Source organism: Lissotriton vulgaris, chromosome 9 (genome assembly GCF_964263255.1).
Source record: "Lissotriton vulgaris chromosome 9, aLisVul1.2, whole genome shotgun sequence".
Classification (NCBI taxonomy): domain Eukaryota; kingdom Metazoa; phylum Chordata; class Amphibia; order Caudata; family Salamandridae; genus Lissotriton; species Lissotriton vulgaris.
This window is the reverse complement of record NC_141697.1, coordinates 583,673,454-583,688,875: the sequence shown is the minus strand read 5'-3', so window position 1 is coordinate 583,688,875 and position 15,422 is coordinate 583,673,454. Positions and strand designations below refer to the sequence as shown.

At 46.4% G+C, this 15,422-nt stretch overlaps 1 protein-coding gene across 2 annotated transcripts in view; it reads left to right on the top strand.

The window, feature by feature from the left end:
• Positions 1–15,422, top strand: part of VEGFB (vascular endothelial growth factor B) — a 315,982-nt gene that overhangs the window by 279,493 nt on the left and 21,067 nt on the right. The window contains exons 5-6 of one of the 2 annotated variants that reach the window (XM_086938146.1): positions 11,304–11,336; positions 11,629–11,715. In XM_086938146.1, the coding sequence (XP_086794272.1) occupies positions 11,304–11,336; positions 11,629–11,715 (120 nt within the window). The remainder of the gene's footprint in view (positions 1–11,303; positions 11,337–11,628; positions 11,716–15,422) is intronic. The other variant, XM_086938147.1, reaches the window with a different exon arrangement.

The window sequence follows — 15,422 nt, the reverse complement described above, 5'->3', positions numbered from 1 at the left end:
TAGATAGAAGTTAATGTAAACGCCAACTCTCCTTAGGTGGGATGCCATTAATCAGAGGTGGTCTTGGAAAAAACATGTGTTCTAGTAGACATGCTTCAAATTAGGTATAAATCTCTCATTGCGGGACTTTCATTTTGAAAATAAAAAAAGAAAACTCTTCGGTGTGGGGCTTCATTATGTTGACAGAGCTCTGCACCAAACAGTGAAATGCATTAACAGAATCCGCCTTGAAGGCGGTGCTGTTGGAGGGACTGACCCTCAGATTTATAAATGACCGTCAAGCTGGTGGTCATTTAGAAAGCATTGCCTGGAACTGCTGTCCAAGCGGTTCCTGTCCATGCATTTTGCTGTTTGGTGCAGGGCTCAGTCAGCATGAAGGAACCTTGCACGAAACAGTTTTCTTTTCTATTTAAAAAAAGAAAATCCAGAAACTGCATTTTCTTTTGGAAAAAAACAAACAAACAATGCTGCCCTTACCTTGGAAGTCCTCTCCCATGGCGAGGGGAGAATTTAGCGGGTTTCACAGCCCCCTACCTCCAGTAATGTACTCCAAGATTTTGTTTTTGGTAACTATGATCTGAGTCGACACTTCCACGTTTGATTAAAAATGTTTTGGCTGAGGTATTTGTTACGCACTCTGCAAAATGAATCACCTGCAGGAGCACTGATATAATGGATCAGAGTGCAAGGCCAAGTTATTAATAGTTTGTTGTAAGAGGAAGGGCTTCTATCTTCCTGCAATGCTTCCAATACTTCTACCTCAAAATAAAACATACGGCGGCTGCTAACCTGCTGTGTTTCCAACCATCACTTTGCTGTCCTCATGGGGTGTACTGGAAGCACACTATTCCAGGCCATGGCCCATCTGCATTTAGGAAGTACACTAAGCATGAATTGTGTAAGTTGCGAATTCCATGAAGATGGATGCTTCACTTAGGAAGGGAAACTCTATAACCTGCAACAAGAGGCAAAAGTATAAAGCCAGAAATTGAGCTTTTAAATAAAAAGACAGAGTATAGGAAGAACAAAACTAAGGAAGGAAATACGACCTAACGCCACAAGCAATAAAGAAAAAGAAAAAAGCCAAACATATAGAATGAGAATTTGCCTAGCCTTCGTGCTGGTAAGTTCCAATTCTATTAAGGACTCGGAGGCGAGGATTATGCCCTTCTTCCTTCACTTTATTTCATCACAGCAGCAAGAAAGACACAGTAAAAAACTACTTTTCCCATGAACACTTGAGAAACAGGAAAAACAAACATAAGTCCTTTGTCGGTTTTCACACTCCTCTTCCTCTTTCTTTGCGCGAAGCCCATCTTCTGGCATTCTCACGCATCCTGCTTGGGACCGTCATTCCCTTCAACAAAAGCCTACCGTCAAAACTGCTCTTCCCTGTCGTATGTCACATCACCTAAAGCAGAACGACAGGCATAGCAACCGTAGACTTGAATACAAATTTCATAAATGCATTACTTACACTACGTACGCGGAGGGTCCGCTTCTTGGAAGCCATTGGGAGGGATAATCCTCACCCCCGAGTCCTTAAAAGAATTGGAACTTACCAGCACGAAGGCTAGGCAAATTCTCATTCTATGGCAGGACCGGAGGCTTCGGATTATGCCAGTTCAATGCTTGTCGACAACCAGCCGAGCCACTTCCAACACTGGCTTAAAATAAAACCTCTTAAACGTGAGGACCAATCGGCCGCCCTCATCAGATCTTCCAGTCGAGCCCCAAGGGCAAAAGCTTTGGAGGCCATAGCTCCTCTTGCTGAACGTGCGCCAAAACACTTGGTATCAATCCCCGCCTCCTGCATCACCCAACCCACCCATCTGGGGATCGTTGGGGAAGAAACAGCCTTGTATGTTTCCGTAGGGCAATGAGAAGTTGACATTCGCCCGGCGGGCGAGTATCTTCGGTTAACTCTTCGTATGCACGGAGGCACTGTACAACACACAGCTTAGGAGAGTCAGGAAAGGCTGGGTATGAAATAACCAGTGTCAGTGTCTTGGTACGCCTGCTCACCGTAAAAAACTCTGGCCGTGATGTCACGAGCCCGCACATCCGAGACGCGCCTACAGGACACCAGGCACAACAACATCGCTAATTTAGCTGTGAGTTCTTTACGTGAAAGAAACCTGTTCGCTTGCCAAGAAAGGAATAAATTCAACACCCTGTTAACGTCCCACAGGACTGAGTAACGCGGTTCAGGTGGCAGTGAGAGGCAGATCCCCCTCAAAAGCCTGCATACCAACGGGTGCTCCCCAATCGGGGAACCTTGCACCAAATCGTGACCACCCGAGATTGCAGAGCGAAAGGTATTTATGGAGCGATAGGCCAGACCCTCTTCCGCCAAACCGGCCAGTAAGTTAAGGACATGGACTACATCCGCCCCCACAGGATCAAAACTCCGCCGCACACACCAACGATGCCATCTATGCCAGGCTGATCTGTATCTCTTGGTCGTGCCCACTGCCCAGGCCTTAGAGAGCAGGTCCTCTGCTTTTCCGGAAAGGCCTGGGAACATCCAGCGACGCCGGAGATCCTCCAGGCCATCAGCCTCCGAGAGCCGTCCTGGACTAACCGGTGGGGAACCCGGTCCGGATTGAGGAGAATGTGAGGAGAATGGGGGAGTAGGATTGGAGAATCCCAGGAAAGTTCCAGAAGAACCGGAAACCAAACTTGAGACCTCCACCATGGGGTAATCATCACCACCTGCGCCGACTGGCGACGGAGCAACGCTGACACGTGTGTTATCATTGAATACGGGGGAAACGCATACCCCTGTTCGCTCGACCAGTCCTGGAGGAAAGCATCTGTCGCCTCCGCTGACGGGTCCGGGCGCCAACTGAAGTACCTCGGAAGCTGAGGGTCCAGGCGTGATGCAAACAGGTCCACCGAGAAGGGACCCCACCGGTCCAACACCCGAGGGTCCAGCTTCCACACGCTGGCATCCAAGAGGTGCCGGGAGTGCCAATCGGCCACCTCGTTCTGTCGGTCCGGCAAATACTCCGCCGTGACTGACACCTGATGGTCCAGCAAAAGTGCCAAAAATCCCTCGCCAGGTCCGCCCGCATCTTGGATCTGGTGCCACCCAGATGGTTGATATACCGGACCGCCGATACGTTGTCCATCCGAAGGAGGACACAGGACTGCACCCTGTCCTTGGTCCAACACTGGACCGCGAAGGATCCCGCTAGCAACTCTAAGCAGTTGATATGTAACCTGTGGAGAAATCTCTGCATCTGACCCAGCCCAAACGACTGGCGTCCGATTCTATCACTATGTCTGGGGTGGAGCCGAAAATCACACGGCCATTCCAGGCCTCCATGTGCGACAGCCACCACTGCATCTTGTCCCTCACCTCCTCCGACAATGGAATCAGTTGAGGCCTTTCCGGAGATGAGACGTCTTTAGGCGTTGCATGGACGGATAGTGAAGAGGACCAGGAAATATGGCCTGAATCGAGGATGACAGCATGCCTACCAACCGCGCCAGCTGACGCAAGGATATCATTGGTTTCGCCAGAGTCTGTCATAACTCGTGCCTGATCTTTGCCATCTTCCGGGTAGGAAGACTCAAGGTGGAAGACACCGAGTTTATGTTGAACCCAAGAAAGGTCACGCACTGGGCAGGGACCAGAAGGGACTTCTTCTAGTTGATGACGAAGCCCAAACCCTGAAGCAGGTCGACAGCAAACTGCAGATGGGATACTAGTCGCTCTGGACCTGATCCATGAACAGCATGTTGTCTAAATACACTATCATTCTGATACCCCGAGCTCGCAAAGCCTCTACCGCCGGGCGTAATACCTTTGTGAAACACCACGGCGCCGAGGAGAGCCCGAAAGGTAGCGTGGTGAATTGACCGTCCCACCTGAACTGGAGAAAACGACGGTGTGGGGGAAAGACCGGGACCGCCAAGTAGGCGTCTTTTAAGTCGAGTCTGACCATCCAGTCTGATGGGCGCAACACATCCCTCAGGAGGTGAATACCCTCCATCTTAAAATGGCGGTATACCAGCCATTCGTTGAATTCCTTCAAATTGATGACCGGTCGACGACCCCCGTCGACCTCGTCTACCAAAAAGTGGTTGCTGAGTAAACCGCCAGGATGTTCGCATGTGCAACAAATATCCCCTTTGTGGAGGAGGGCAACAACCTCCTCGCGCACCAAGTCTGCATCGCGCTGAGAAAAGGTAATTGGGCGGGGGCGTTGAAGCTGACACGGATGGCCATGGAACTCCAGCTGGAAGCCGTGAACCGTCTGCAGCACCCAAGCATCGCTTGTGAGAGAAACCCACGCTGGTAGAAATTGCGCTAGGCGCCCCCCAACCCGCACGCATGCAGAAGGCAGCACACTCACCTCGTCCAGCACCTTGTTGCTGGCCTCTCTGTCCTCCGCGGCTGGGAATTTCTGTCCTCTTGTGGGGTAGAAAATATTGAAGCGGGCATTGTCCTGGTACTGCCCTCTTCCGGAGCCTTGCCCCCTGTCGGAGGTGGTGCCTCGACCGAACGAGCGGCCCCTGCCACGTCCAGCCCTGTCAAAAACCCAAGGGGCAAAAACCTTTTTTTTTTCAGTTCAAAAAGATTTTATTAGGCAGAGAAGTAGGCATAAAAAGAAATAAAAGGAGAGGAGAAGAGGGGGAAAAGGGTTAACAATAAGGGGAAAAAGTAAAGAAGAAAAAGGGGAATATAAATATATTTGCAAAACCTTTTTAATATTGGACTGAGCCCGGTCCAAGGAGGTAAAGGTCGCTACAAATTTACCAAGCTCCTTAATAAACAGGTCTCCAAAGAGACCGCCCTGCGCCACCGCGCCAGCCTCCGAAGAGGTGAGGTCACCCAACTTGGGGTCGATCTTAATCAATAGTGACCTCCTTCTCTTTATAGAGAGGGCACAATTGGCATTGCCAGGAAAAATAATAGCGTGCTGCGCCCAATTAGAAAGGACTTCCGGGGATATTAGAGCACCCGAGACTTTGGCCTCCTCCGCCATGTCGAGAATCTTTGTCATGGGACCTACTGCGTCCAGCAGCTTGTCCTGGCAGGTGCGCCAGGACCTATCAATACCCTTCCTAGGGTCTTTGACAAATTTAGCCAGGAATGTGGCCATCTTCTGGTCGATATCTGGGGTCAGCGCCACCCTTCCCTCTAAGGTAGGGCGGGGACACAGGCGGCTGCGAGCGTCCTTGTCTACGGGCCTCCTAAGACGGTTCACCACGTATTGGGCCACTTTGTCACCCGGAATCCAGTCAGAGGACCGGGGCTGCACAATATCATCGGGGTCCAACATGTCCGAAGGCCCCGCAGATGAGGAAGGTTGAGAGGGGAGCCATGACCTAGAGGAGCAGGTTTCCTCATCCGTATCTGGAGAGTCATCGTCCTGCTGCGGCTCAGGGGACATAGTACGCGGGGTTGGGGGGGGGGCACCTCCCCAGGGAGAATGGGAACAGGTTGAGCCCCAACGTGCGCCATGAAGGCGCTCTTAACCCGGGCAAAAGCCTCTGGGTCCACCCCCTTGGTGCAAGGCTTCTTAGGAGGGGGGGCGTTGGGGATGGGTGGAGACCCGGGGCCGGGGACGCCGCTGGAATAAGGGAGGCCAGTTTCGCATATGCCTCATCCAGCCGCGCCGTGAGGCGCTGTTCCAGGGGGACCATGGCCTGGTCTACCGTTTTATATATGGAGTCGTCCACCGCCTGGTAAAAGTCGTCGTCCCAGGGGGCATAATTCAGAGGGTCCTCCTCAAAGTACTGGCCTGACTCCCCCTGCATACTGAGGTAAGTTGGGCTCTGCAGGACAAGGGAGTATCAGCGCAGCGAATTCCCAGATCCCTCACGGGCACTGTATGTAGCCTGGGGAATAGCCCAGAAAATATGGGGGCACCACAGCACCAATTCACGGGAGCAAGCCCTGGGACGCTGCAGCCCTCTAGCTTTCAGGGCACCACCCGGTCAAAGTGCCCCCTTCGTGCCACACACAGCGCAATTACGACCCCTCAGGGTGTCAGAACTGACCAATATACAACGCACTCATGGCGTGCCAAACTTATGGGGAAAACCTAATTACGACCCCGCAGGGTGTCAGGACCGGGTGAACAGGGCCAGGTCTACTAGTGGTGACAAGCGTGCCAAAAACGCTGCTGGAAAATGCACCTCCGCGCTCAAGCCACCAAGAGAGAAGCCTGCCTCCTGGCGGCGGGAGAGCCACACCGCACTCTACTAGGGCGAAAATACACGTGAGGAGCGCAGAAGTGTCCCGCGATCACACAGGGGACCTGTAAGGGTTCAAATACACCAGCGCTTGCAAAATCACGAAAACGCCAACCTCACAGAACCCCAACAGCCCAGGAGAGAGAGAAAAACACACTTAACTTGCTGCTGGGCAGCGAAGAAAGAAGAAGAGGAAGCAGCAAAGGGGCATGATGGGAGCTGCCAGAGTGTGAAGACCGACAAAGGACTTATGTTTGTTTTTCCTGTTTCCCAAGTGTTCATGGGAAAAGTCGTTTTTTACTGTGTCTTTCTTGCTGCTGTGATGAAATAAAGTGAAGGAAGAAGGGCATAATCCGAAGCCTCCGGTCCTGACATAGAATTATAGATGGGTAATAGTGATGTATGGGAATGTTTAAACATCCACCGTAATTCAATTTTTACACATCTATAATTTTATGTTATGTATGACCTTCAAAATCATCTTCTCTGCCTTCAACTAGTGCACAGGGGCAGAGGATAATGGGAGAGCTATACATAACATGCTCTCTCCTCCTTGACGCAAATGTGAAAAATGTATTTCTTACATGCTACCCTTAACCGAAACCCATTACCTTCCCTGCCTTCCTTCCCCCTCCTGCAGCTGAGCTTTCTGCTTTCAATCAAAGCAGACAAGGCCATTATGACATCACAACAGTTGATAACCAGTTTTGTTATCAACAGTCGTGATGTCATAGCAAGGAGTTATGACTTTCAGAAACTGAAATAAATGACAGAGGCTCTCTACGAGTGCCATACATAACATAAACATACATGGAATGAATAGCTTTTGTCTAAAGGTTTGTCTGAAATGCCTGCCCCTGTGACATCAGAATGAAGGCCTTTGTCAGAGATCAAGCTTTTTATATAGTAGCTGTGACATTGGGATAGGTCACCTTTACACCCAATGACAAAGAGAGGCTACAACATTTGTAACTAAATACTTTCTGAATTTCTTTTTGAGTTGGCTATCGACAGAAGGGTGTGAATATTCAGAGGATCCTTAGCTATTGCAATATATTGTTAAGGTGTTCTGACACTTTACCTGCGCTTGCCAGTGAGTGTGGTCGTGTATGGCGTGCGCCGAGGCACACACCTCTGCTGATACCGTTCTTTCAATAGACCTGGTTATCTAATCAGGTAGGCTTTGAAGCTTCATTGGCCTGACGTGGAATGTTCCTGGATAAGCCCGGGTTATCACCACAATTTGTATGTACAGTGTTGTTGGCGCATAATCTGAGATCGGCCTTCCGCCTAAGGCAGGCCAACTTTCAGGGGCAGATGGAAACCTCACTGTGCGAGTTTATCTAAGCACTGGTCTCTACATATAGTCCAGCTGCTGAGCGGATAATAGGTTTATTACTTTTACACGTACTCCAATACCTCTGCCAGGCCTGAGAACCTGTGACTAGTGCAGCGTGTGAGTGGTGATGTCATTGGTACTACATAGGGCGGTGCACTCTGCACTGTAGTAGATACCTTTGATAGAGGTGCCACCTACAGCTTAAATTCCTAGCCTGGGTCTGCACATGCAACTGTGTATATCTACCTATAGGCATACAATGTACAAAACTACTGACTGAGGGCCTGATTTAGAGTATAGATTATGGTATGTACTCTCAAGGCAACAGAGTAAAACATTCCATCTCCTTGATGGAGGATCCGTTCTCCACGTTAGAGATGTCCAACGGCCCTGCGTACATCTTGAGTCATTGACAGGAATTGACATCACGGCGGTATCTGTCAATGTGTTAAAAGTTTGACAGACAACCTTCAAATTGACGACGTGCTGGAAACTTTTAACATGTTATTGGATTTTTCAAAAACAAACTCTTGAAGTGGAATTTTGGATTTGAAACATCAAACCGAATGACCATCCACACCATAAGAGCTCCTTCCCATGGAGTGGGAGCCATTTAAATGTTTTCACTGTCCCTAACTGCTAGGTGTTACACAATGGTGAAGGGCAGTGAAAATTGGCTTAAAGAACACATGCTCTAATTTGGGTGGGCACGCGAATCTGCAAAACTCCAGCAGGGCACTAATTTGGCGATGGGGCTTTATTAGGCTACATCGTCTAGATATTTAAGGTCGGCCTGCCTGTAAATTTGGTGGGCAGACAACGGGTTTGCGGAGAGGGTACTCCATTGCAGTTGCGAGAGAGTGCCCCTCTATCAAACTTTACATCAGGCTCATAGATGTGATACCTGTTATCAAAGCAAGTACATTCTATTTGCACACACCCAATGCACCCGCTATATATATCTAAGTTACAGAAGCACACACACTTGTGATATACACACATAATTGAATCCAAAGACTGCTTAATATATGTTGTGCAAATACAAAACAATACACACATCATGTATAACTGAAAACCTTAAAATAAGCGAAATGTACAAACAGCCATAGCTTAACACCCTCTGCAGACACAACAAACATAATGTAACAACCTGCCATACATACACAAACACTGTAAAAGGCACAGGAACAACACTGTTGCACAAGCAAATAATCAACACAAGAGAAAGCTTAAATTGATATTCTACTCACATGGCAGAAGAACATGTCCAACATACGCAAACACACTTACACACATAGGCTCTAGTCGCCAGTTTCATAAACCTGAAGTCCTGCACTCCATGCAGCAGCCTCAACTTTTTGGCCCGTACAAGAGCACCTATCATGTGCATAACAAGAGCCAAGCCACAACACACACAGGGCCTAATTTACAAAACCTTTTCTGTAAGTCTCTCTGATATTATTCTAAAATAGCCAGGAATAAAAGACAGATACTCAGGGAGAAATACTTTGTGCTTCAGCCACAAAGGGTATGCTCAGAACTGTGCATTAAAGGCTGAGATGAACTGACCTTTTCTAATGCTAGCCTCGCTTGCTGACTCCAGGACAGGACCCCATTTGCTCATTCCTGGTGTGTAAAATATAAACCAGCTTGGAGAATCTTACTCTTAGGGGCTCATTACGATGTCGAACGGAAAGGCGCCTCCCGACAGGCGTAATCTCCTCGACCGTGTCGGAGCCCTTCCGACCGACTTGGTCAGATTACATTCCGACCGCTTGGTTACAATGTTCACGCTTGGAACGTTAACCGCACAGTTATTCGAACTCGGTTTCAAACGACTTGTGGAGTATTCGTTTCAGTTGCAACCATATTTTACACCCCTAAGGACAGCGTTTCTGCCGTCGGGATTACGATGTCGATTTCCAACAGCCTTTCTGTGTCGGCCTGTCGGACATGGAAAGGCTGTCGGAAAGAGACTGGGGGCCCCTGGCAGGGCCACCTAGCTCCAGCGGTCTACGTTTGATGGCCAAGGTGGTACATAAGGGACACCACCCCCCCCCCCCCCCCCACCCCCCCCTGTAAAACCCTGCACTGTGTGGCAGGCACCGCGGGGAGCCTGCGACAGAGTTTTCCTGCACACACTCATTTCCCCATAGAAGCCTCTGTTACGAACAGTTGTTGGGCATAACACAGGCTCACATTGGAAACAATGGGAATCCAAATGAACAGTGTTTAGTCGCATCGTAATCCAGTGGTCGGAAGCGCTGACCGCAAGTCGGTCGGACCCGAATCCGAGACTGTGTCGAACTGAGGCTTCCATCCCATATCGTAATGAGCCCCTACGATGTAAACTACACTGGCACGATTCACACTATTATCCTAGAGCAAATGAAGAGATGCACTTGAGCATCTAAGATTTACCCAAGCCAACAAATAGGATATTCACAAAGACTTCCACTTGGAGCAAATCTGAATGTGCTTAAGTCCAGGAAAAGCTTTAAGATGCCTGGAGTGTTTTTTGATTTCTGTTTGCACTTCTGCATCTCAAAGATGCTCCAGGCTGCAACCTTTGCTGCAGTGCTAACCTTACAAATATGGTAAAACATAAAAGGCACATCTGGGATGCTCGGGCTCCCCCACTTGGCCCGAGACCTTAGCACGTGTGTGAGGTTGCAGTGCAGATGATCACTAGATGTTTTGAAGGAGGCCTCATTGGGCCATATGTATCATTCCAAATTGCGATCGCAAACACCTAAATTTGCAGAATTTCGGCAGTAGCGATCGCAATTGGGCTTAGTGGTAAGTACTAATGAAAAACTGCCTCGCAAAATTTGCAATTCCCTATTTTGCGATTGCATTTAAGGAATCGCAAATTACTATCAACTTCAAGTTGGTAATAATTTGGGATTTCTTTGAAAAATTCATTTATTTTTATTTTTCAAAGTGCAACGTGGCGCACATACATGCCCTTAGGGCATGTCTGTGCGCCACATGTGCACCCCTGCTTATTTCAGGGGTGCAATAGGGTGTCCTTTTGACACCCTTGCAACCTTGAAATTGCATTCTCAATTTTCAATTCTCTAATTGCTAATCGCAAATTGAGAATGTCTTCCCATTCATTCCTATGGGCCTCTAGGCCCATAGGAATAAATGGGAAGGGTTTCCCTAATGGCGAATCGCACTTTGCGATTCGTAATTAAGGAATATCTAGGATTCACAAATCTTTTTTACATCTCGTTTTGCGATTCTCAAATAGCGACTCTATAAAATTTGCTATTTGAGAAACGCAAAACCAAGCTTTCATACATATGCCCCATTGTTTTTTATGGGCTGACACAGCCAATTCATGATGAGCATGGTGAGCACTATACCAAAACACAGATTACCCACTCATACATCAGTTCTCTTCCCGTTCCTTACTCTGTGAGGAGTTTGGCGGCAACCTCATGACATACTGAGACGAGGAAGAGAGGATTAGAGTAATAAAGACCACCAGTGGATAATTCGGCCATGACACACTAGAAGAAGATTGTTGGCAGTAGGGACAGCTGCAACTGACAGTGCAGTCTAGTTGCTCCATCATCTCACCTTCCTACTTTGGTGGTAGCTTCTAAGGCACAGCCGGGGCAAACATCTTAGCCGTGGCGCTTAAGCACTTGTACGCTGCATCTCCACAGAATTGCAACCTGCGCGTTAGCCAGCCACATAGTCAGTGGCTTGTTTACAGTCTGACGTTATCTTCTTTGTATTGCAGACCAAAGAAATATTCGAAATTAAAGCCAGAGCGGTGAGTGGTCATGCCTTAAGTCTCTGCTGCCAACTACTTCTCTCTGCACCATAGTTAATATTCTATTTTCACTAAGTCACCCTCATTTTCTCGCCTTCCCTTACTCTTTGTTTTGTACTCCCCACCTCTTTCTTTTGCTTCTACCATCTCCCCTTCCTTCTATTCCACTCACAGATTATCTACCATAAGGATATCTTTGGGGGAGGGGGGCTACAGGGGATGGGAGCACTTTCATGTTGCAGTATCTGACCTCCCTTACTGTCCCCTAAAGGAATTAGCCTTTTCTTCACAGGCCGAAACCATCGAAAGGCAGCAAGGAGAAACCAAAGCGGCGGAAACCTCTGGCTCCCGCTAACCTTCGCAGCCTGAAGCATTTAAAGTAAAAGTCTGAGAAGCCTACTTCTGCATGACCCCTTCTGCCCTTCAAGATTTCCAACCTTTCCGGGAGCAGAGCCAGGGGGCAGACACAGAGCTACATTCCCACCTCTAGCATGCGCATTCTCGTAAACTAGCATTGCATAAACAACCCATTGTGCACTAGTTACAGAATGTGAGCCTAAACTCTTGATGACTCTCGCGGGTTTGAGGGGGGACTTAAATCAACCTTAATGGTCCTGAGAAAAGTTCAGACTAATACTGCTGGTGAGCAGTTAAAGCAGCAGCGACAACTAGTGGTCAGTCACTGTTGAGCGTGCTTAGTTGTGACACCTAGTGGCAGAGTATAGGATGTGCCAGAGTGACAGCGAATGGTCAGAGACTGGGATGTGCAACACTGCAGAGAGAGAGAGAGAGAATAACAAGAACAACTGTGACATATAGTGACCAGTCAGTACATGGCATCAGCGACATGTTAGTTAAAGAATCCTATTTGTAGCGGAGGGACCGAGTGGCCAGTCAGAGAATAGCAAACACATCAACGACACTAATCGCCACTCAAAGCTTCGTATATGCTGACCTGACACTATAGTGCTCAGAGGTGACTGAAGGGTGGCATGCAGTGCTTTATAAAATGACTAAATACATGGATAGTCAGAATGTGTTATGTTCAGCAGTGACACCTCGAGGTGATTCATACATGCAGCAATGATACTTATAGCTCCTAAGCATTTGTGCATGGTATGGGCCAGACGCGTCCTTCCATTAGCCCCCGTGGCATATGGAGTGGCTGTACATTTAGTTTTTGCCCTGAAAGGGGGCGGTTGGATGGATACACTGCCCAGCAATGCTGAAATAATTCCAAGCTGGCTAAAAGAGAACCTCAGAATAGCAAGCTTCTGAAGGAGAGACCTTATTGTGCGGGCCACAGTTTTCCTAAGGTGTTGACACTGCCGTGAAAAGTACATATTTTACTCATCACCAAAGCAAAGCAGTGTTCTGTGTCTGAATACTGGCTCAGAGATTCTCCCGGAGGGCTCCTGAGTTTTCAGTGGTGGTGACAGAATCCAACCCTTTAACCAGGTCAAATGTACTAACTTGGGTTGCATGAGTCCGCACACTGGTGGAGGGTAGAAGAATAATGCACTGTACTCCTAACTAATCTTTAGGGAGTTTTAAACTAACTGGCGTTTTCCAAAATGGTGTATCTTAATTCTAATACTTAACTTCTGAAATCTATCAATCAAGGAATTTTAGTGACTTTGAACCACTGGCATTCACATTTTAAGGTTGGTGTGTTTAAAAGTGACTTATTCTACCAGTCTGGGGGGTTGAGTTTAAAAAAACCTAAGAAGATTCTTCTACCTCGTGCCAGAGGTAGAAGAATAATCACCGAGAAGATTGAATGGAAACAAGAAAACTTACAACGCTAAATAATGTCCCTGGGAGAGGGGTAGGAGGCTGATGCTCGGTTCACAAAGCAAACAAATATACAGTCTCCCTGGAGGAAATGTCAAAAAACTCAAATCAGTAACAGAGAGGAATCAAATATGAACCTACCATTAAATCCTAAAACGATTCCAGCAATTCTGAGGTACACTCTCAGTGGAAGATTCAGAGTCTTCAGTAGCAAAATATCATCAACTTCACAATAAATACAACAAAATATCCTGAACTAGAGATTCATCTTCTAAGTGACTACAATGGGGTCTGAAGGAACAAAGAATGTATTGCGTAGTAGATTTAGAAAGAGAGATCAATTGCCCGAAAACGTATCAATGTCACATTCGTAGAATTAGATCACACAACATGGATATTTCCACCTTTTTTATAGTTCACAACATCCCACATCCAACATTTAGGATCACAGCAAATGCCCTGTCTTATGCCTGTAGACCTTGTACATTGCAGAAAATATGCAGATGTGGCATTGGGATAAATCTACAGTTTGTATGTTTACTTCATATAAAAAGTATTTTCTCAAGTAAACTATTTTATTCTTCCGAAGCGCCTTAAAAAATGTATAGTTTCAGCTCTTTCTTGCACTCTAAACTTTCAGAAGACTAATAAGTAAGGGACGCCCAGGCTTAAATCTAGACGTGCATGGAGTGTGTAGAAGGCATTGCGGTTGTTTCTGAATACTGAAAATGTTAATAAAATGCAGGTCACCATTTGCATTGACCACTCCTGACACTCATGGAAACCCCACTGCATCACACTTTGGTGTCACTTACAAATAAAATAATATATCCATATGTCTTTCAGATTTTTCTGTTGTAAGGGATGGCTGTGGATGTAAAAATCTGCTGATCTTTACTGTGTGAACCAGATCAGGTTTTTACATGCGCAGCTGACGCTTTTTTTGGTGACCAGATTTTCTAAACCGGAACAGTCCACAGGCATTAAAGTAGGACAATATGTAGTACAATACGCAGAGGACCTGCTGTGGGAGCACCCACTGAGGCAAAAGAGGGACTATATAAGCACCTCTCACAAACTAGATTTAAGAACAATTAGACCACAGGAGCCAGAAAGCAAATGGTAACATCCAAACTGGATAAGGACCGGTTTCTGTGAGGTGACTGTGGCGAAGGGAAACACATAAATATGAAATGGGAATATTTTCATTTCCTTCACATATGAACTAGAAGAAAATGTTCAGCGCCATTTTTTTCTGATTCAGTACAGCTATTATAATTGTACAAAGTGCATTTAAAGGCTGTTAAATAAAAACACCCCAAAAAATAAAAAAATATTAATAACACCGCTCACTATCTCATCACTGGTGCTGTGATGAAGCTAAGAGATAGGCTCATGAGCCTGGGTTTTGGATGAAGGTCTTCACCTATACCTAGTCACTCCTCATAAATACATGCAGTACTGCCCAGCGCTGCATAATTAGGCAATGCAGTGCATTAGCAGAGTTACCTTCTGTCAATTGTGTGATTCAGCAGAAGTTAGTTATGTGCGTAAAATCCTTGAGAATACAGCAATAGTCCTAGAATAAATTACTTCTCTTCAGAAATATGTTACATTTTAAAACTGATTATGGTTAATGGAGTGAAGAGTCTGTTAAAAGTTCTATACACACATTTGTATCTAATGCTATGGCTGCAGCTCCTACGGGTAAAACAAAGAACAGCCAATATATTCACTTGCGTGGACAGATGATTCATATCACAATAAATTAAACAGGGACTGATGGAGCGCATTAAATAAACTTCAATTGCCTTATTCTTAAAAATAAAAAATAACCACTTTGGTTCTACGGAAATTAAAGATTTGTCACTTAATAAGTGCAATGTTGCCTCAAGAACAATGCATCTACTTCTTAATAATTATAGACATTTTCAATAGTAATTGCTAATTGAAGGCAGTATTCTTCACTCAAGAACATTAAACAAAGCTCTGAGAATAAAATATACATTTTTTGATGTATTGACAAATGTATCGGAGTCCTACAAAATTCTTGCCAACGAGCGTACATGTCTCTTAATGTAGTATTGGCCAAAAATAAATAAATCATACATTAATAAATTGATTAATGTGGGCATTTATTGAAAATATAGGAACATTCTGTCTCCAAAAGAACTGTGGGAGTTATCAGAATGTTTTAATCCAATAATGCACGTAAACATTTCTGAAATTCAGGAAAACTATGCAGATAGATTAAGACATTTCTGCAATTCACAAATCAACACAAAAAGGTAC